This window comes from Anomaloglossus baeobatrachus, chromosome 1, assembly GCF_048569485.1.
Source record: "Anomaloglossus baeobatrachus isolate aAnoBae1 chromosome 1, aAnoBae1.hap1, whole genome shotgun sequence".
NCBI classification, from domain to species: Eukaryota; Metazoa; Chordata; class Amphibia; order Anura; family Aromobatidae; genus Anomaloglossus; species Anomaloglossus baeobatrachus.
In genome coordinates, this window is record NC_134353.1 from 51,392,862 (window position 1) to 51,413,511 (window position 20,650).

At 46.8% G+C, this 20,650-nt stretch overlaps 1 protein-coding gene across 1 annotated transcript in view; it reads right to left on the minus strand.

The window, feature by feature from the left end:
- The window catches only part of LOC142277461 (histamine H2 receptor-like), a 152,145-nt gene that overhangs the window by 7,720 nt on the left and 123,775 nt on the right, over window positions 1-20,650 (minus strand). Inside the window, exon 3 of the mRNA XM_075332643.1 lies at window positions 6,545-6,721. Coding sequence (XP_075188758.1) covers window positions 6,545-6,721 — 177 coding nt within the window. The remainder of the gene's footprint in view (window positions 1-6,544; window positions 6,722-20,650) is intronic.

The window sequence follows — 20,650 nt, forward strand, 5'->3', positions numbered from 1 at the left end:
TCGGGTCTTTGGTTGTTAGGAAACCCCTGGGGTTCCGGTCACACTCGGATTTGACTATTGTCGGCGGCTCCAAGCCTGGTCGGGTCCGATGGCCCTGCCTGTGTGTGCTGGCTTCACTTCGCTCCCCGGTCGGTACTGGCGGGCCAACACCCGACCCCGGTCCTACGGTTCCGCGTTGCTTCACCACTCCTGCAGACGGCCACCACCATCTGCCAACCTTGCTGTCAGTGCCTGGGCCACAAACCCAGACACCCAAGTGTTTACTCCTCACACTTCAAACTCCAACTTCCAACTGACACTTTTCCCGCCTCCAGGCCTGTGAACTCCTCGGTGGGTGGGGCCAACTGCTTGGCTCCGCCCCCCTGGTGTGAACATCAGACCCTGGAAGGAGGCAACAAGGGTTTTGTGTTTGGCTAATGTTACTGTCTAATGGGGGTGGGGGTGTTTGTGTGTTATCTGTGACGACCTGGCTAGTCCAGGGCGCCACATAGCACAGTTGGATTTTTTTAAGAATTTACACTTTTAATTTTTCGCACGCCATTTTTCAAGCAGTGCTGGCCCCCACTTTTTGAAGAGAAACAGAGAGACAGAGACATAGACACAGACAGTCAAGGAAAGAGAAAAACAGAGACGGACAAACAGCGACACACAGAACAGACAGAGACTGGGAGAGACAGAAACAGTTACTATCCCGGGCAACGCCGGGTACTACAGCTAGTATATATATAAATATATATATATATATATATATATATATATATATATATATACATACAGTGCCTACAAGTAGTATTCAACCCCCTGCAGATTTAGCAGGTTTGATAAGATGCAAATAAGTTAGAGCCGGCAAACTTCAAACAAGAGCAGGATTTATTAACAGATGCATAAATCTTACAAACCAACAAGTTATGTTGCTCAGTTAAATTTTAATAAATTTTCAACATAAAAGTGTGGATCAATTATTATTCAACCCCTAGGTTTAATATTTTGTGGAATAACCCTTGTTTGCAATTACAGCTAATAATCGTCTTTTATAAGACCTGATCAGGCCGGCACAGGTCTCTGGAGTTATCTTAGCCCACTCCTCCATGCAGATCTTCTCCAAGTTATCTAGGTTCTTTGGGTGTCTCATGTGGACTTTAATCTTGAGCTCCTTCCACAAGTTTTCAATTGGGTTAAGGTCAGGAGACTGAGTAGGCCACTGCAACACCTTGATTTTTTCCCTCTTGAACCAGGCCTTGGTTTTCTTGGCTGTGTGCTTTGGGTCGTTGTCTTGTTGGAAGATGAAATGACAACCCATCTTAAGATCCTTGATGGAGGAGCGGAGGTTCTTGGCCAAAATCTCCAGGTAGGCCATGCTATCCATCTTCCCATGGATGCGGACCAGATGGCCAGGCCCCTTGGCTGAGAAACAGCCCCACAGCATGATGCTGCCACCACCATGCTTGACTGTAGGGATGGTATTCTTGCGGTCGTATGCAGTGCCATCCAGTCTCCAAACGTCACGTGTGTGGTTGGCACCAAAGATCTCGATCTTGGTCTCATCAGACCAGAGAACCTTGAACTAGTCTGTCTCAGAGTCCTCCAAGTGATCATGAGCAAACTGTACACGAGGCTTGACATGACGCTTTGAAAGTAAAGGTACCTTACGGACTCATCTGGAACGGAGACCATTGCGGTGGAGTACATTACTTATAGTATTGACTGAAACCAATGTCCCCACTGCCATGAGATCTTCCCGGAGCTCCTTCCTTGTTGTCCTTGGGTTAGCCTTGATTCTTCGGACAAGCCTGGCCTCGGCACAGGTGGAAACTTTTAAAGGCTGTCCAGGCCGTGGAAGGCTAACAGTAGTTCCATAAGCCTTCCACTTCCAGATGATGCTCCCAACAGTGGAGACAGGTAGGCCCAACTCCTTGGAAAGGGTTTTGTACCCCTTGCCAGCCTTGTGACCCTCCACGATCTTGTCTCTGATGGCCTTGGAATGCTCCTTTGTCTTTCCCATGTTGACCAAGTATGAGTGCTGTTCACAAGTTTGGGGAGGGTCTTAATTAGTCAGAAAAGGCTGGAAAAAGAGATAATTAATCCAAACATGTGAAGCTCATTGTTCTTTGTGCCTGAAATACTTCTTAATACTTTAGGGGAACCAAACAGAATTCTGGTGGTTTGAGGGGTTGAATAATAAATGACCCTCTGAATAAACTTTTCACAATTTAAAAAAAAAAAAAAGAAATAACATTCTTTTTTGCTGCAGTGCATTTCACACTTCCAGGCTGATCTACAGTCCAAATGTCACAATGCCAAGTTAATTCCGAATGTGTAAACCTGCTAAATCTGCAGGGGGTTGAATACTACTTGTAGGCACTGTATATAGTATTTGTAGGCTTGATCACTATATTTCTATCTAGCAGCTTTCTATGAGTTATATCACAGAAATTTATTTTAAAAAAATTGCAAATAGGAGCCGCAGTTTGTTGTGGGCCAGTGATGGAGAATTGGGATTTTTTTTTAGGTGTTCTTGATTGATGAACCAGCGTGGAAACAAGGGAAGAATCCAAAGATTTTACTTTTTCGCCTTTTTATAGTTTTGATATGAATTGACCTACTTTTTTCTTTTTTTTTTTAAACAAAGACTCAGTATTCACTCATTTTAGTCTCATCGATTTTCCCATAGGGGTTCGCAGAGCCAGCGAAAGATTCGTCTTTTTTCACTGGAATTACGGTGTGAAAATGGAATGTTATTAACAGCAATGGCCTAATTTTGAGACACTTCAAAAATCCGTCATTGCTGGAAGCATTACTTATAAATTAGCAATCGACCACAAGTCAGGGCTTCACGGGCAACACACGCTTTCTTTAAGGGGATTAATATTTTATACGCGCACTATTGTCGACACTAGGTACCGGGTAAGATACAAGAGCTGCAAAGCCATTCCCTCCCCTGGGGGCACTTATCTAATGCTCTGAGACACAATCATCTGCTTCTGTCATTAATCATTAGAACTGATTAGCTACGAGATTTTCTTTTCTAAAAGGGTTATTCCCTACTCCAAGATCGTATCCCAATATGTAGTAGGTGTAATAATAATAATATTAGCAAATACCTCCATTTAGAAAAGTAATATAGTTCTCCTGATATAGCCATGTCTCTTATCTCATGTGCAGAGCATTGCAGGACCTTAGGTATCCACGGTTATGACCATAAACAACTAACTAACTAGCTAGCCTTCTGTGTCTATAGGTGAGGTTGTAACCATGGATACTGTGAGAGTTCACTTACTCAAGCGATGGGAGTCACTCACTTTGCTGCGAGGCGAGGTAGCACAGGAACACAAACCGTTTAAAAAGTCCAGCAGTTTATTAAAAACACCTCATAAACTGCACTGGTAGTACATGGTACACATGTAGGGGGGTCAAGGCTATGCCCCCCAACCCTCCTGTAGAAGTAGCCGGGACACAGTATTATTATTATTATCTAATGTAGTATAATGTGATTTGTATTTGGTAAATGACCACCAGGTGGCAATGTGGTTCTGTGACTACTGCCCTGGCACCTGCATAGGCAGGAAAAGGGTTAAGAGAAGGGAGGAGGATAGGGTATATATAGGACGGGATGTAGAAGGAGGGTAGGAGAGTCCCTAGGAGGAGGTAGAGACAAGATGCCATAATATTCTATTAATTCAAGATCCTAAGGGTCAACCCTTTGATCCCGGACACACGGGGTCCTGCTCTTAAGAGGACTGTGGAACTGTGCCACCAGAAGGGGGTTTAGTTCGGTCGATCGGGGTGGCATCTGTTCTTTCCTGGATTTTGAACACAAAGAAATCCCCTGCAAGACCAATGGTAAGTAGGCCCTTAACAGAGAAGGGTAGGTACTGGCCAAAAGCACGAATGGAGGAGCTAATCCCTCTGGGTGAGACGGATAGGCTTAATTACTATTTAAATCGGTTTATTCAGCGTGACGTCAGACGGGAGACTGAGGGGCCTAGTAGTGTTGGAGTGATGGAGCTCAGGTGCCAGGAAAGCAATTGGCCGATAAATTAATTGTTAAAGTGGAGTCTGGAGGAAACCCCATAGCTTTCAGGCCATTACACTCGTGGTTCACCCGCACGGGTTTGGATACCTTTCTCCTCAGGTTTACCCACTGACCCTGGTCAGCTGAAGCGAACCCGTTCTCTCAGGGGGTTCCTTCGGAGAGGCTTCATCACCTCTGTTCCGAGTCCAACAGCCTCTTTACCCTCTCAGGGGCTGCTCCTGAGATACCCGGATTTATAGTCCATACTTAAGCGGGCTTTACTCGCTGCGACATCGCTAGCCGATGCTAGCGATGGCGAGTGTGATAGCACCCGCCCCTATCGTTATGCCGATATGTGAAGATCGCTGCCGTAGCGAACATTATTGCTACGGCAGCATCACACGTACTTACTTGCTCGGCGACGTCGCTGTGACTGGCGAACCGCCTCCTTTCTAAGGGGGCGGTTCGCTCGGCGTCACAGCGACGTCACTAAGCAGCCGCCCAATCAAAGCAGAGGGGCGGAAATGAGCAGGACGAACATCCCGTTGACCTTCTTCCTTCCTCATTGCTGGCGTGTGGCAGGTAAGGAGAGGTTCCTCGTTCCTGCAGCGTCACACGTAGCGATGTGTACTGCCGCAGGGACGAGGATCATCTTCGCCCAAGCGACAGCAGCGATAATTGGGAGAGGACCCCCATGTCAACGAGGAGCGATTTTGGACGTTTTTGCAACGATCCAAAATCGCTCCTAGGAGTCACACACAACGAGATCGCTACAGCGGCCAAATGTGCGTCAGAAAATCCGTGACCTCAACGAGATCTCTGTAGCCATCTCGTAGCGTGTAAAGCCACCCTTAGTCGCGGTACACCCTCAGCAGAGGTATGGCATCCTCTAGACACTGACTCCTGCCAGTGTCTAAACAGGACTTCTCCCAGAGACTCCTTCCTACAGCCCAGCACTTCCCATACTGGCTGCAGACTCTCAAAATGCAAACACACTGACTCCATTTTACATGCCTCATGTGACAGACACACCCATGTGCGTGGGGTATGTGAATGGTAAGTCCCACCGATCCCTCCAGCCATCCGTGATCCTGGCCCTGTGAATACTACAGCAAGCCTTTGTGTCACTACAAGAACCAGCATAAACGTCCAGGATCACACCGCTTATGTGGTACATACAGGCCATTCACAATGTAGCCGGTCGCCTTCTTACAATAATTAAAGTCCTGCAATGCCCTGCACATGAGGTAAGCGACATAGTGAATTAGGAGAACTATCCTACGCTTCTAATTGGAGGTATTTGCTAATATACTGGGATAGGATCCTGGAGATAGGAATACTCTTTTAAACCATTATTAGATGGGTCAAAAATCTTGTGGAAAATCACAAAATCATTCGAAACAGAGTGACATTCGCATTGTGTAATAGCTGCTAGTGATTGTAACATCGTTCGATTCTCTCAAAACCAGATATTTCAACTTGCTTAAAAATTATCGCTTCTCAGACATAAAATTGAATTGTGTAATAAGTGAAAATGTCTTATCTTAAGGTGTAATACATACTTTTATGAACGACTAGCGACTTTGCACTGACCGCAACAGCGATCTTTTGAGCGAATATTTGCTTGTGTAATAATGAGCCTGCATGCATGATAATGACATGATAAATATTCGCTTGTCAGTCGCTATTGTTAAAGGTTTTTCCTGTCTAATAAGGCCTTAAAGAGGACCAACACCAGGATTTTGCTATATAAACTAAATCCAGTGCTATACTGGCACTATCATGCTGATTCTATACATACCTTTAGTTGTGAGATCGGATGTATAGTTTCTGAAATACTGTCAAGTAACGTTTGTGAAATGCACTGTTATTTGGTTGATAGGTGCAACGGAATATCTAATAGGTGGGTTGGGTTTTGCTAGTTATTCCCACCCCTGTCTCCCTGCCTGTCCTTCCTCCCCCTGTCTCTGTTACTTCAGGGGGAGAAGGGAGGGAGGAAGGACAGGCAGGCAGACAGGGGCAAGAATAACTAGCAAAACCTGACCCACCTATTAGATATTCTTCAGTACGTATCAATCAAGTAACAGTGCATTTCCCAAACTTTAATTGGCTATATTTCGGAAAGTATGCATCCGATCTCACAACTAAAGGTATGTATAGAATCAGCATGATAGCAGCAGTATAGCACTGGCTTTAGTTTATATAGGAAAATCCTGCTGATTGGTGCTCTTTAAATCATTGATCCATCATATGGAGCTTTTTTTAAGCTAATCAGAGGTCACTGCGCTCCACAAGTTCAACTCACTCATTTTCTGTGGTAATCATATCTTTTATGAGCAGTTTTATTTCATGGTCTTCTCTATTCTATGTAACTGCACCATTATATCCCACCGTGCTTTACTACTATATTCACAGGAGTAGGGAGATCACTGCCTGAAGCAAGATCAGAATACTCTTCTCCTGCTGCTGCCATCATATCCATTGGCGCTCACGTTATTCTATATCATGTATGTGAATGTGACCCGCACTCACCTGCGACGTGACATCCTCTTTGAATAGTGATATGGAGTGACCACAGAGCAGTATCGGTCCAGACTTATAAAGCAGAGAGTGACGATGGACGCCGTGCAGAACATGACATCAAACGAGATCCACACCTTGCAGAACTGCCTCCCGAACAGCCACATCCCGGTAACTTCATAGATGATACTGCAAAACACAACATGAGCTCTTGCAGATCACTAGGAGGGACCAGTGATATCTCAGCGTTCATGGTTTTTTTTGCTTGTTATTCTCCAATCACAATTTTCATTTATCAACTTTGTATATTTACAGCTCAGGACAGAAAGGGTTTTAACTGTCTGCTTGCAATATCCCTTTTTATTAGAATAACACCCAATCATCTTAGTGATAAGCGGCGATCGGTGGCGAAAAACTGGTAGCAAGTGATCATTTCCCCTGCAGCACCCCCAGTGGAGAAATTAAATATTACATGCTGGTTATTAATATCAAATGAACTCTGTATAATGTATAGACATGGAGGGTCCTCCAAAGGGAAATGTTCATTTATCTAATGGTAGAAAGTAGATATTCTCATAATATTGAATGACAACCAGGAGTGCTTCAGTCTCATGCATGTGGCCATTCTAGGATTCTAGCTAACATATAAAAAGTGGAGTATCATGAAGCTTGAGGGCCCAAATAAAAAAACACTGTCCCCCGCCTGCAGTTTTTAAAATCAAACAAAACAAACATTGTGCTTTACTCACTCACTCACACTTGTCTGGTCTGAAGCCACCAATGTCTATGAAAGCAACCGAGCCCGTGCATTCAATGAGGGTTTGTTAAAGCGGTTGTCCACTACTTTTACATTGAAGGCCTATCCTTAGGATAGGTCATCAATGTCAAATTGGCCAGGTCTGACACCCAGCAACCCCACCGATCAGCGTGCTCAGTGCCGGTGGCGGCAGCATGTAGCTGGAAATGTTCAGTTCCACAGCTGCTCCGTCTTCCAATAGTGGCAGGAATAAACTCTTGCAGAGCTAAAGACCAGTAAACCTGAACCAGCCGACGTCAGGCTCTGGCTGAACAATTCAGAAGCAGCCTCAGGTTGCTTGTCAGACTCTGTGGTGCGAACACAGTCTGATGCCACCATGCCAGCAGGTGTGTGCAAAGTTGAACATCACCTGACACACTATCAGAAGATGGAGCAGCTCCGGAGCTGAGCATTTCCGGCTGCCGCAACTGACACTGAGAAATGCTGATCGCCAGGGGTGCCGATTGTCAGACCCAGTCGATTTGACATTGATAACCTATCCTAAGTAAAGTAGGGGACATACTCTTTAAGGAAAACCCCACTCATTTTCAGACACCCTTTTAACTTAGATATTACAGTTTCCCCTTCAAGCTTTAGTTGACTGGGGGACTTACATTATTGTAATCAGTTTTTGACAGAAGGACCCCAAAAATGAGAAGTTGTCCAAAAGCCTAAAACTGAATTTTTAGTTCACATTGAGTAATGATGTTCAGCTCATCGAATTCCCAAATTTTCCTGATGTAGCAAAGCTAAATATCACACATTTTTCTGCAGTCCCAAGTAACGGCACAGAGAAGGCTCTGATATCTCACCATGACTTGAGCCGTGATGCTCAAGCAAACCTAGCACTGCGCTATCCCCTGCACTAAAACTAATCAAAGCTTCTCAATTTAATTTTCTCTGGACTAGTATATTACTCCCATTCCTATATGTCTTCTGACATATTCAGCTGCTCTGTGAGTCTCGTATGAAGAGTGGATCCATGACAAATGCATTATGATGTGAAGACTTCCTGCTGTGAAAACCTCCATCTCCACATAAAAGCACCATGAAATTCTTAGAAAAAGCCACAACGGCAGATGAATATCAAAAGCTGTCAGAAACAATATAAGAACTCGCTCACATTCACGTGAAAATATTCAGTGCCATTTCTGCTCCTGAAAACTTGGATGAGTAGAATCTATGTGTAACCTTTTATCATGCGAGTGTGAGATTTTCTTTCTCTTCCAGCACCCCTATTATATGCGTTTTTTTCTAGCAACTTTTGTTCTACCGTCATTTACAGGAGCACTCACGGTGTTCTACACTGCAAAATAGTAATGTGTCCATAAAATATGGATGGTATACGTGTAGGGGGTTATCCCTATAAGTAGGATGCTTCGCCTTCACGAGACAGTACCTTGTGCCAGTTTCCATGGACTGGCCGGCTAAGCCGGCGCGTCTTGTTTCCCCCTATGTAGCTGAACTCTTCAGCCTGGTAGAAAAGAGCGGGAAAAAAAGGAGGAGTAGGGAGTGTCATAGGTGGGGTATGTGTCGCAGGACGTGAACTGGAGAGGAGCCATGCTGGTTGGAAAAGCTTGGAGTACTACAGTGTCCTAAGAATTACACAAAACCGGTGTAAGAACCTTAATGCAGCTGGACCACGAATGACCCCTGAGTGCAATGGTGTGAATACCAAACCTAGTAGAAGATATCCCAAAGGCTGGTGAAGCCCAACCTAAGAGTTGGGATTGGAGACCAGGTCCGTGATGAAGGAGGAGTTCCTTGCCCCTCTTGGAGAAGTGCATGCCAATGCCGACACTGGGAGCGAAACTTTAGAAGTTGAACTGATTCCCCCTCAGCAGTACAGTGAATCAATATTGTGTGCGCACTCTGTAGGGCATAGCGTAGACCTCATCAGCCAGAGCGCGGCATCTGCACGGCCCAGTTAGGTTCTGGCATAGTGTAGTAATTGTATTGCTTTGTTTCTCCGTACTCATAGTTTTTTGTCTGTGATAGTTAAGGATATGTGTGGTTTGCCGGCCCCAGCTAGTAGCCGAAGTTTGTAAAATCTTATTGTTCCAAGAAATATTCCCCTGATTGCTTTTACTGCCGTTGTGTGTCCTGCTTGTAAATAACAACACCATAACCACAATATTAATATGGGTGACCCTATTGCACAAATCTCTATAAATACACCAAAAAACATATGCAAGCCAAATTGTATAAATCAATTATCAACAAATAAAAGCAAATAAAGCCATACGCATCAAAATCCATATCTATTTCCCTATCCCTGGACGAAGCACGGTAGTTGCGAAATGCGCGTCAGTGTGTCTGTAGGAGGCCGCGGCACCACTACGTATTTGGACCATTGGTAATATTACTATGCATGATTAAATGAAAAGCTAATGTTAGTTTATGTAGATGTAGATATAATCCCCCTACACATATGAAAATATTACATACTTCTTATTATAATAGAAAGGGATTTTGATGCATATGGCTTTATTTGCCTTTGCAGAATATATATATGTATATATATATATATATATATATATATATATAAAAAACCTTTTACCAATGTACATAGGTCCAATATAATTGTTAACAGGCGCCAGGCTCTCCTTATTTATTCCCTCCGTCACTTGGGTTGATCCATTCAGTTTTATGTATTTTAATGAATAACAAAGATGTTGATAATCAATTTACACAATTTGGCCTGCCTGTAAATAAAGCAAACCCTTATTTTCTGCAGCCTCATCATGTGTTTCATAGTCGTATTCATTCTGCACCGTGGTGGTCCGCCGGACATCGCTACATATGGATGGTTTGTGTGCCGTCCGTTTTTTTCTCGTACCCATATAGTTGCATTGGCCAGTCTCTCTGAAATAGGCAGCCATGCGCAGCATGCGGAGATTTTTGTACCCACGCTTATAGGACCTGAGAAAAAATACTCAGTGAATGTATCATAAAATTCAGAGCGGTGAAAAAAGAGAGGTGGAATTGTGAGGCTCTTGGTGGACGTCATTGAAGTTGTGTTTAGTTTCAGCCTGCAGCTCCAGCGCCTCCTTCTATCATGAACTGGTGGTCTCTTATATGTTGGAGGGGTATTTGCATAAATTGGGCCAGGCTGTAATTTTTGCAACCCCTATGGATTGCAGACTGTGTGTTCATTTTGTGGATGGAAGCCGCTCAACCACTTATCGGATAATCTGATCTAGTGACAACTGTCCACGAATGTCCAGGTAGGGGTGATGAGGCAAATCTCCTGGGGTCCGCATCTTCTTTAGATCATACTCATCTGTTTGTTTCTGTAATCCTCATCTCTCTTGGGTGCAATCACTATATGTCACAGTGTTCAGGGGATTATTTAGAGATCTATTATGGCATATTCGTTTATTTAGGGATGTGTACTTATTTAGAGAGTTTGTGGTTTGTATTTTTTTAGGCCGGTTCGACAGTTTATATAATCTTTTCTTGACATGTGGCGCACACATAGATCACACGTCCCAATTGCTGTGTGTAAATGCATTCAGTACGGTCCGATAGACATCATATCCTCGGCATCTGGGCCGCCACTTTGCCCTCAAAGTTTATCCTCCAGCTTTGATTGATGTGGATGATGCATCCTCCTTCAGCCACATAGCTGAAAGAAATCTTGCGACTGAGCATTAACATCGTTGGCTTGCGCATGCGCACTTTGCTCTACCCTAGTGCGGGCAAAGCTTAAAACAGAACTGTACATTTGCCCGTCATTACAGAAATGGTTCCGGTAAAAAAGGAGCCAGAATAAAGTGTCCCAGGTGCTTGTGCAGTTATGTTTCATGCTCTGCCCGCAGTAGGGCGGAGCAATGTGCGCATGCGCGAGCCAACGAAGCTAATGCACAAGCACGAGATTTCTTTCTGTTATTTGGATGATGCAGGATGCATGATCCACATCAATCAAAGCCAGATGATGGCAGGCTTTTGGGGGCAAAAAGGTGGCACAGAGGCCGAGGAAATGACGACCATTGGACCAGACCAGAAGCATTTACATATAGAGCCGGAGAAAATAAAAAGGTATTCTTGGTGGTATACAGGGGGAGTTAGAGGATGATGGACACATTTGTGTATTTCAGCACAGGAGCTCAGAAAGGTGGTGGCTTTGGTTCACACACTAAAAAGGGGTGACAGGTTCCCTTTAAACTGCAGCAATTGGTTCTGCAGCTGACGTGAGATATACATGTACGTTACACATCATGAAAACATTATATAAACTGAAAAACCCATCTTAAAAAAAAACACAAACCATAAAATCTCTAAATAAATACACAAGTATCCTAGATTGGATCCCTAAATAATGTCCTGGACCATCTGAAAAGCGTAAACTCCGGCCATGGTGGCAAACATAAAAAAAAAGAGAAACACATAAAAAAGTGACTTCAAAAAGACACAAATTGAAGACGAATATGGCGTGAACGAGCAAAAAGGCACAAAAGAGTAAAGTATTGATTTAAAGCATGCACAACTGCAATAGTGAGTGGGACCTAAGACCATGTAGAACTTGCACAACTTTCAGGACCCTTTTTGGTTCATCTACACTGTAGTATGCCACATGACATAAAAGCCACGATCACCCTCAGTTATATAAGATTTACCTATTCAACCTGAATAAGTATTGTAGAGAGAAAGATACGCTGGAAATGAGCGCACAATCTATGTAACACATAATACAGATGCTCCGCTGATGGAAATGGTTTCTTGTAATAACTATGGTGACAATTAATGAATGTTTTATTCCTCCGTGCGGGAACATTTCATGTCTCATTTTCTGTGCAACTGTTTTCTCTCTGCAGGAGGTCACTGTGCAATGTTAACTCTTATCATGGCTGAACAAATACTGCAGAACCTGCAGTACAGTCTATTATCTATCTATCATCTATCTATTCATCTATCCTTCTATCTATCTATCCCTCTATCTATCTATCTATCTATCTATCTATCTATCTATCTATCTATCCCTCTTTCTATCCATCTATCCTTCTATCTATCTATCTATCTATCTATCTATCCCTCTATCTATCTATCTATCTATCTATCTATCTATCTATCTATCTATGCATCTATCTATCCCTCTATCTATCCCTCTATCTATCCCTCTATCTATCTATCTATCTATCTATCTATCCCTCTATCTATCTATCTATCTATCTATCTATCTATCTATCTATCCCTCTATCTATCTATCTATCTATCTATCTATCTATCCCTCTATCTATCTATCTATCTATCTATCTATCTATCTATCTATCTATCTATCTATCTATCTATCTATCTATCTATCTATCTATCCCTCTATCTGTCCCTCTATCTATCTATCTATCTATCTATCTATCTATCTATCTATCTATCTATCTATCCCTCTATCTATCTATCTATCTATCTATCTATCCCTCTATCTATCCCTCTATCTATCTATCTATCCCTCTATCTATCCCTCTATCTATCTATCTATCTATCTATCTATCTATCTATCTATCTATCTATCTATCTATCTATCCCTCTATCTATCTATCTATCTATCCCTCTATCTGTTCCTCTATCTATCTATCTATCTATCTATCTATCTATCTATCTATCTATCCCTCTATCTATCTATCTATCCCTCTATCTATCTATCTATGCATCTATCTATCCCTCTATCTATCTATCTATCCCTCTATCTATCCCTCTATCCCTCTATCTATCTATCTATCTATCTATCTATCTATCTATCTATCTATCTATCTATCTATCCCTCTATCTATCCCTCTATCTATCTATATATCCCTCTATCTATCTATCTATCTATCCCTCTATCTATCCCTCTATCTATCCCTCTATCTATCTATCTATCTATCTGTCGCGGGCGGGGAGGAGGGTGTCAGCACACCGCGCTCACCCCTTCTGCTCGGGTCCGGCTGCTCGGTGGTGGCTCGAGCCGTAAGCCGGATCCCGGGGGCCTTCCTCGAGCGGCACTCCTCGCCCGTGAGTGAAAGGGGGAGTTTGGGATGTTGGGATAATGTCCGTGACGCCACCCACGGTTGTGGTGATGTGTAGCACCACCGCTGCTTAATGCGGGGATCCCGGGGATGGTGATGGGGAGCAGCCAGGTGTTGTGTTGCCCCTCCGTGGGTAGGGGTTGGTGATCCCGGGGCCCGGTGATGGCTTGGGAGGTGCAGGGCTTGGTGGGCGCAGGGACGCGGGGACAGCGCTGTGCCTTGCGGCACTGTGGTACTCACTCAGCCTGAGACACGGACACAGTTTGTACGGTAAACCAAACGGCTGGTAGGACGGTCCCACAGACGGCTGCTTTGCTTCCCCGGTAGGTGACGGTAATGTCCCTCTTCCTTGCACCTGTATGTACGGTTGGTTGCGATGGGTCCCCACCGGTAACCCGCTCCCCGGCTTCAAGCTGGGCCGGAGGAGCACTACTCTTTGCCCGCAGGCACTGGCCCTCAGAGACTGGTGCCCTGGCGGTGGCGGTGCCTCTGTTGTACAGGTTGGGCTGTTGCCTTCAATCGGGACTTGGTTGTTGGGAGAATCTACGTCCCCTTCGCTGATGGATTCGGCAAATTGGGCGACTCCTAGCCTTGCCGGGGTCCGAGAGGCCCCTGCCCTGGTGCTGACTGTCCTTCGGAACACTGCTCCAGACCACCGGGAACACAGCCAACGGGGTCCTTCCAGGAACTTCCAAACGGTCCCCCTCCGGACAGTCACCGCCGTCGCTGACCTTGCTGTTCTAGCCCTACACAAAGCTGGGCTCTCAGGCTTGGCACACTCTCTGTTCTGTCACCACTTCTTGCTTTCCGCCTTTTCCACCTTTCCTTCCTTCACTTTCACTTCTTTTTTGTTTACTCTTGCCCTGCCTGGGCTTATCTGCCTGGTTTTTCCCGCCTCCAGAGTTGTGAGCTCCTCGGTGGGCGGAGCCAACCGCCTGGCCCACCCCCTGGTGTGCATCATCAGACTCCTGGAGGAAGGCAACAAGGATTTTTGGTTCAGCTTAGATGTGCCTACCTGGGGTGTGGGGTGTGGTGGTGTTGTGACCTGTGATCCCTGGCTTGCCCAGGGCGACACATTCCCCCTTAGCAAAATGCAGACCGTCCGCGGGCTGCCATCCTACACCGGTTTTATTTTTCTGTAAAAAGGGGATAACAGGGTTAAACAAACATAAATGACATTTTTAATAAATTCTTCCCAAGACGGGAGGCACATTTACTTAAACGTTGCAACGGTGTACGGTTACGGTTTTCCGCTCTCTCCCACCCAAGTAACCTGGCCCTGATGCTCCCACTAAAACCCAGGCAGCACCCCTTGACCCACAGTCCAGCACACGGTACCCGAGCGGGATCTGTCCTTCCCTCCAGAGGGTAGCCACCGGTTCCTTTGGTGGCTGGGCCCCGGCCTGCTCTGCTCAGGGCCCTCCCTCCAACCTGCCTCTCCGGAGGCGGCATAGCAGAAAATGGTAACGGTAACCAACATATTTACAAGCCACTAACGTTTGTGGTTGCCCTGCAGAGTTCACGGCTTGTCCATGGATAGTTCCCATGCATTTTAAACGGTCCCCACGGGGACAACGGTGCCGGCTCCGGCCGGTTGCAAATCACACGGTGAATCAGGTGAACTTTGGATCATTTTCACTTATCATTTCTTGTAAACTTTCAAACAAACAACAACAAGGTGGTGGTCCCAACGGGGACGGTGCTGCGGGCCTCCATTGCCCTACTCAGATTCTTCGGCTGCGGCGGACCCATCCTCCTCCGACATGGGCTCGGTGTCAGGCCCGGAGTCACCATCAACAGCTTCTGCACCAGACAGGTAGCTACCAACCGCCGTAGCTTCTAGGCTGGCTCCTCTCTGGGCCGCAGTCACAGAGGGGTATACGCCCGGCGGGCCAGGTGCGGTGCCGCGGGCGAGCGAGTAGGACGGAGGTAACACAGGAGCCAGGGTCAGACCGGGTCCCTCAGCCGCAGCGGCCGGTCCCTCGGGGACATAGGGGCGTGGGTCAGTCTCCGGTTCTCCCATCCCGGCCTCCACTCCATACACTCGCGCCACAGCAACTAGCGCCTCCACCTCCACGGCCCATTGCTCCATCAGCCCGCCGATCTGCCTCTGGTAGTGACGGCAAATCTCCGCTGTTCGGGCCCTCAGCCATGCCGCTGTCCCGGGCACCAACTCGGCCGCCTCCGCATAGCTCGACGGGGCGGACATTCCCAGCGAAGGTCGGGGGGGGTCGCGGAGCCGCAGTGTTTCTATTTGCACCGCCACACTTACATGCGTCCAGCCGCCATCGCGTCCCCCTTAGCTCTTTCCTGCCCCTCCTCTCTCGGGGCGGGGTTTTGGCCTTCGCGCCTCTACTGCTCGAGAAGACGCTCGAGCGGGAACTTTTCGCGCCAAAGATGGCGGCTTCTGCAATTTTTCTGCCGGGTACCTCCGGCGGTAACAAGGCGCACCTCTACCAGACGGCAGAGCGGTAGGATCCTGTTCGTGACGCCAAGTTGTCGCGGGCGGGGAGGAGGGTGTCAGCACACCGCGCTCACCCCTTCTGCTCGGGTCCGGCTGCTCGGTGGTGGCTCGAGCCGTAAGCCGGATCCCGGGGGCCTTCCTCGAGCGGCACTCCTCGCCCGTGAGTGAAAGGGGGAGTTTGGGATGTTGGGATAATGTCCGTGACGCCACCCACGGTTGTGGTGATGTGTAGCACCACCGCTGCTTAATGCGGGGATCCCGGGGATGGTGATGGGGAGCAGCCAGGTGTTGTGTTGCCCCTCCGTGGGTAGGGGTTGGTGATCCCGGGGCCCGGTGATGGCTTGGGAGGTGCAGGGCTTGGTGGGCGCAGGGACGCGGGGACAGCGCTGTGCCTTGCGGCACTGTGGTACTCACTCAGCCTGAGACACGGACACAGTTTGTACGGTAAACCAAACGGCTGGTAGGACGGTCCCACAGACGGCTGCTTTGCTTCCCCGGTAGGTGACGGTAATGTCCCTCTTCCTTGCACCTGTATGTACGGTTGGTTGCGATGGGTCCCCACCGGTAACCCGCTCCCCGGCTTCAAGCTGGGCCGGAGGAGCACTACTCTTTGCCCGCAGGCGCTGGCCCTCAGAGACTGGTGCCCTGGCGGTGGCGGTGCCTCTGTTGTACAGGTTGGGCTGTTGCCTTCAATCGGGACTTGGTTGTTGGGAGAATCTACGTCCCCTTCGCTGACGGATTCGGCAAATTGGGCGACTCCTAGCCTTGCCGGGGTCCGAGAGGCCCCTGCCCTGGTGCTGACTGTCCTTCGGAACACTGCTCCAGACCACCGGGCACACAGCCAATGGGGTCCTTCCAGGAACTTCCAAACGGTCCCCCTCCGGATAGTCACCGCCGTCGCTGACCTTGCTGTTCTAGCCCTACACAAAGCTGGGCTCTCAGGCTTGGCACACTCTCTGTTCTGTCACCACTTCTTGCTTTCCGCCTTTTCCACCTTTCCTTCCTTCACTTTCACTTCTTTTTTGTTTACTCTTGCCCTGCCTGGGCTTATCTGCCTGGTTTTTCCCGCCTCCAGAGTTGTGAGCTCCTCGGTGGGCGGAGCCAACCGCCTGGCCCACCCCCTGGTGTGCATCATCAGACTCCTGGAGGAAGGCAACAAGGATTTTTGGTTCAGCTTAGATGTGCCTACCTGGGGTGTGGGGTGTGGTGGTGTTGTGACCTGTGACCCCTGGCTTGCCCAGGGCGACACATATCTATCTATCTATCTATCTATCTATCTATCTATCTATCTATCTATCCCTCTATCTATCCCTCTATCTATCTATCTATCTATCTATCTATCCCTCTATCTATCCCTCTATCTATCTATCTATCTATCTATCCCTCTATCTATCTATGTATCTATCTATCTATCTATCTATCTATCTATCTATCCCTCTATCTATCTATCTATCTATCTATCCCTCTATCTATCTATCTATCTATCTATCTATCTATCTATCTATCTACCTATTGTCATGGTTGTTTCTATAAGTAATTAGTGACAGTTTTTTTGGACTTTTCCCCTGTGAGACTCTGCTATTTAAACAGGTTTTCTTTTCCTTTGGCAGTTGTAAGGTTAATGTCAGTTTTCCTTGCTAGCAAGCAGGCCTAGTTCCAGCTCAGGTGTTTGCGCTCAGGACAACACCTAGTCCCATTATCTACCCACTGCTACCAGTAGAAGGTGCCGGTTATTGTTGATTCATTTGGATTCTGGTCTTGGAGGTGGAAGGAGCTGTTTGAAACCCTCTGCTGAAGTTGCTGGTGTGGCTAGAGTCCTGGTGCTGACTGCTGCAGTCTGTTGTGTGTTTTCCCCCCTGTCTGTTGCCTTTCTTAATGTGTTGTTTCAGTGCAGCAGTGGGGATAGCATTTGTCACCTGCCCATTCCCTAGTCAGGGACTATTGCAGGGTCATCTCAGGTCTTTAGGTTCCTGCTCGGCGACAGGTGAGGAACCTGTATAGAGACTGGCTAGGCATGCAGGGTACAGCGGCAGGTAAGTGGAGGAGGTTGTGTCCATCTTACAAGCACTAGGGCTTAACGTTGTTAAAGTGTCCCCGTTGTACCCCTTGTTTGTCGTGGTGTTACCCGTTTTGTTGTGTTTTTGGCCTCACACATAATCAGCCTTACCTTACTACTGAGCCCATATGGCTCAGGCTGCAGCGTTAGCACACCTGCTGCAGACTCTATCACATTAGGTGGTGGAGATGCAGTCTCCGATGGTGCAACATCTGCAGCATGTGGTGGATCTGTTGGTAGCAGCCCAGTTACAGCCTAAACCTAAAATTGCCCTCCCAGACAGATTTTCTAGGGGGGTGCGACAGGTTCAGACTTTTAGAAGGACCTTGTAAACTATATTTTAAGATCCATCCTCATTCCTCAGGGAGGGAGAAACAGCGAGTAGGGATTGTAGTCTCCCTGTTGCGGGGAGATCCCAAGTCCTGGGCCTTCTCTCTGCCGACCAGTTCTTTAGTGTTAAGGCTACTTTACACACTGCGATATCGGTCCCGATATCGCTAGTGTGGGTACCCGCCCCCATCTGTTGCGCGACACGGGCAAATCGCTGCCCGTGTCGCACAACAGCCGTCACACATACATACCTGTCCGGCGACGTCGCTGTGACGGGCGAACCGCCTCCTTTCTAAGGGGGCAGTCCGTGCGGCGTCACAGCGACGTCACTGAACCGCCGCCCAATAGCAGCGGAGGGGCGGAGCTGAGCGGGACGTAACATCCCGCCCACCTCCTTCCTTCCTCATAGCGGCCGGGAGGCAGGTAAGGGGAGCTTCCTCGTTCCTGCGGCGTCACACGGAGCGATGTGTGCTGCCGCAGGAACGAGGAACAACTTCGTTACTGCTGCAGTAACGATATTTGAGAATGGACCCCCATGTCGCTGATTAGCGATTTTGCACGTTTTTGCAACGATGCAAAATCGCTTATCGGTGTCACACGCAACGGCATCGCTAATGCGGCCGGATGTGCGTCACGAATTCCGTGACCCCAACGACTCCGCATTAGCGATGTCGCAGCGTGTAAAGCCCGCTTAAGTCAGTTGGATGGGTTTTGTTTTTTTCTTGCTGCTTTGGCCCTGGTCTATGATGGACCTCATGGTGTCTCCCTTGCGGAATCCAATCTCCATAGTCTCCAGCAAGGGCGTGGCCGGCAGAGGAGTATTGCACTGAGTTCCCTCTATCTCTATATATATATATACAGTTAGGTCCAGAAATATTTGGACAGTGACACAAGTTTTGTTATTTTAGCTGTTTACAAAAACATGTTCAGAAATACAATTATATATATATAATATGGGCTGAAAGTGCACACTCCCAGCTGCAATATGAGAGTTTTCACATCCAAATCGGAGAAAGGGTTTCGGAATCATAGCTCTGTAATGCATAGCCTCCTCTTTTTCAAGGGACCAAAAGTAATTGGACAAGTGACTCTAAGGGCTGCAATTAACTCTGAAGGCGTCTCCCTCGTTAACCTGTAATCAATGAAGTAGTTAAAAGGTCTGGGATTGATTACTGGTGTGTGGTTTTGCATTTGGAAGCTGTTGCTGTGACCAGACAACATGCGGTCTAAGGAACTCTCAATTGAGGTGAAGCAGAACATCCTGAGGCTGAAAAAAAGAAAAAATCCATCAGAGAGATAGCAGACATGCTTGGAGTAGCAAAATCAACAGTCGGGTACATTCTGAGAAAAAAGGAATTGACTGGTGAGCTTGGGAACTCAAAAAGGCCTGGGCGTCCACGGATGACAACAGTGGTGGATGATCGCCGCATACTTTCTTTGGTGAAGAAGAACCCGTTCACAACATCAACTGAAGTCCAGAACACTCTCAGTGAAGTAGGTGTATCTGTCTCTAAGTCAACAGTAAAGAGAAGACTCCATGAAAGTAAATACAAAGGGATCACATCTAGATGCAAACCATTCATCAATTCCAAAAATAGACAGGCCAGAGTTAAATTTGCTGAAAAACACCTCATGAAGCCAGCTCAGTTCTGGAAAAGTATTCTATGGACAGATGAGACCAAGATCAACCTGTACCAGAATGATGGGAAGAAAAAAGTTTGGAGAAGAAAGGGAACGGCACATGATCCAAGGCACACCACATCCTCTGTAAAACATGGTGGAGGCAACGTGATGGCATGGGCATGCATGGCTTTCAATGGCACTGGGTCACTTGTGTTTATTGATGACATAACAGCAGACAAGAGTAGCCGGATGAATTCTGAAGTGTACCGGGATATACTTTCAGCCCAGATTCAGCCAAATGCCGCAAAGTTGATCGGACGGCGCTTCATAGTACAGATGGACAATGACCCCAAGCATACAGCCAAAGCTACCCAGGAGTTCATGAGTGCAAAAAAGTGGAACATTCTGCAATGGCCAAGTCAATCACCAGATCTTAACCCAATTGAGCATGCATTTCACTTGCTCAAATCCAGACTTAAGACGGAAAGACCCACAAACAAGCAAGACCTGAAGGCTGCGGCTGTAAAGGCCTGGCAAAGCATTAAGAAGGAGGAAACCCAGCGTTTGGTGATGTCCATGGGTTCCAGACTTAAGGCAGTGATTGCCTCCAAAGGATTCGCAACAAAATATTGAAAATAAAAATATTTTGTTGGGGTTTGGTTTATTTGTCCAATTACTTTTGACCTCCTAAAATGTGGAGTGTTTGTAAAGAAATGTGTACAATTCCTACAATTTCTATCAGATATTTTTGTTCAAACCTTCAAATTAAACGTTACAATCTGCACTTGAATTCTGTTGTAGAGGTTTCATTTCAAATCCAATGTGGTGGCATGCAGAGCCCAACTCG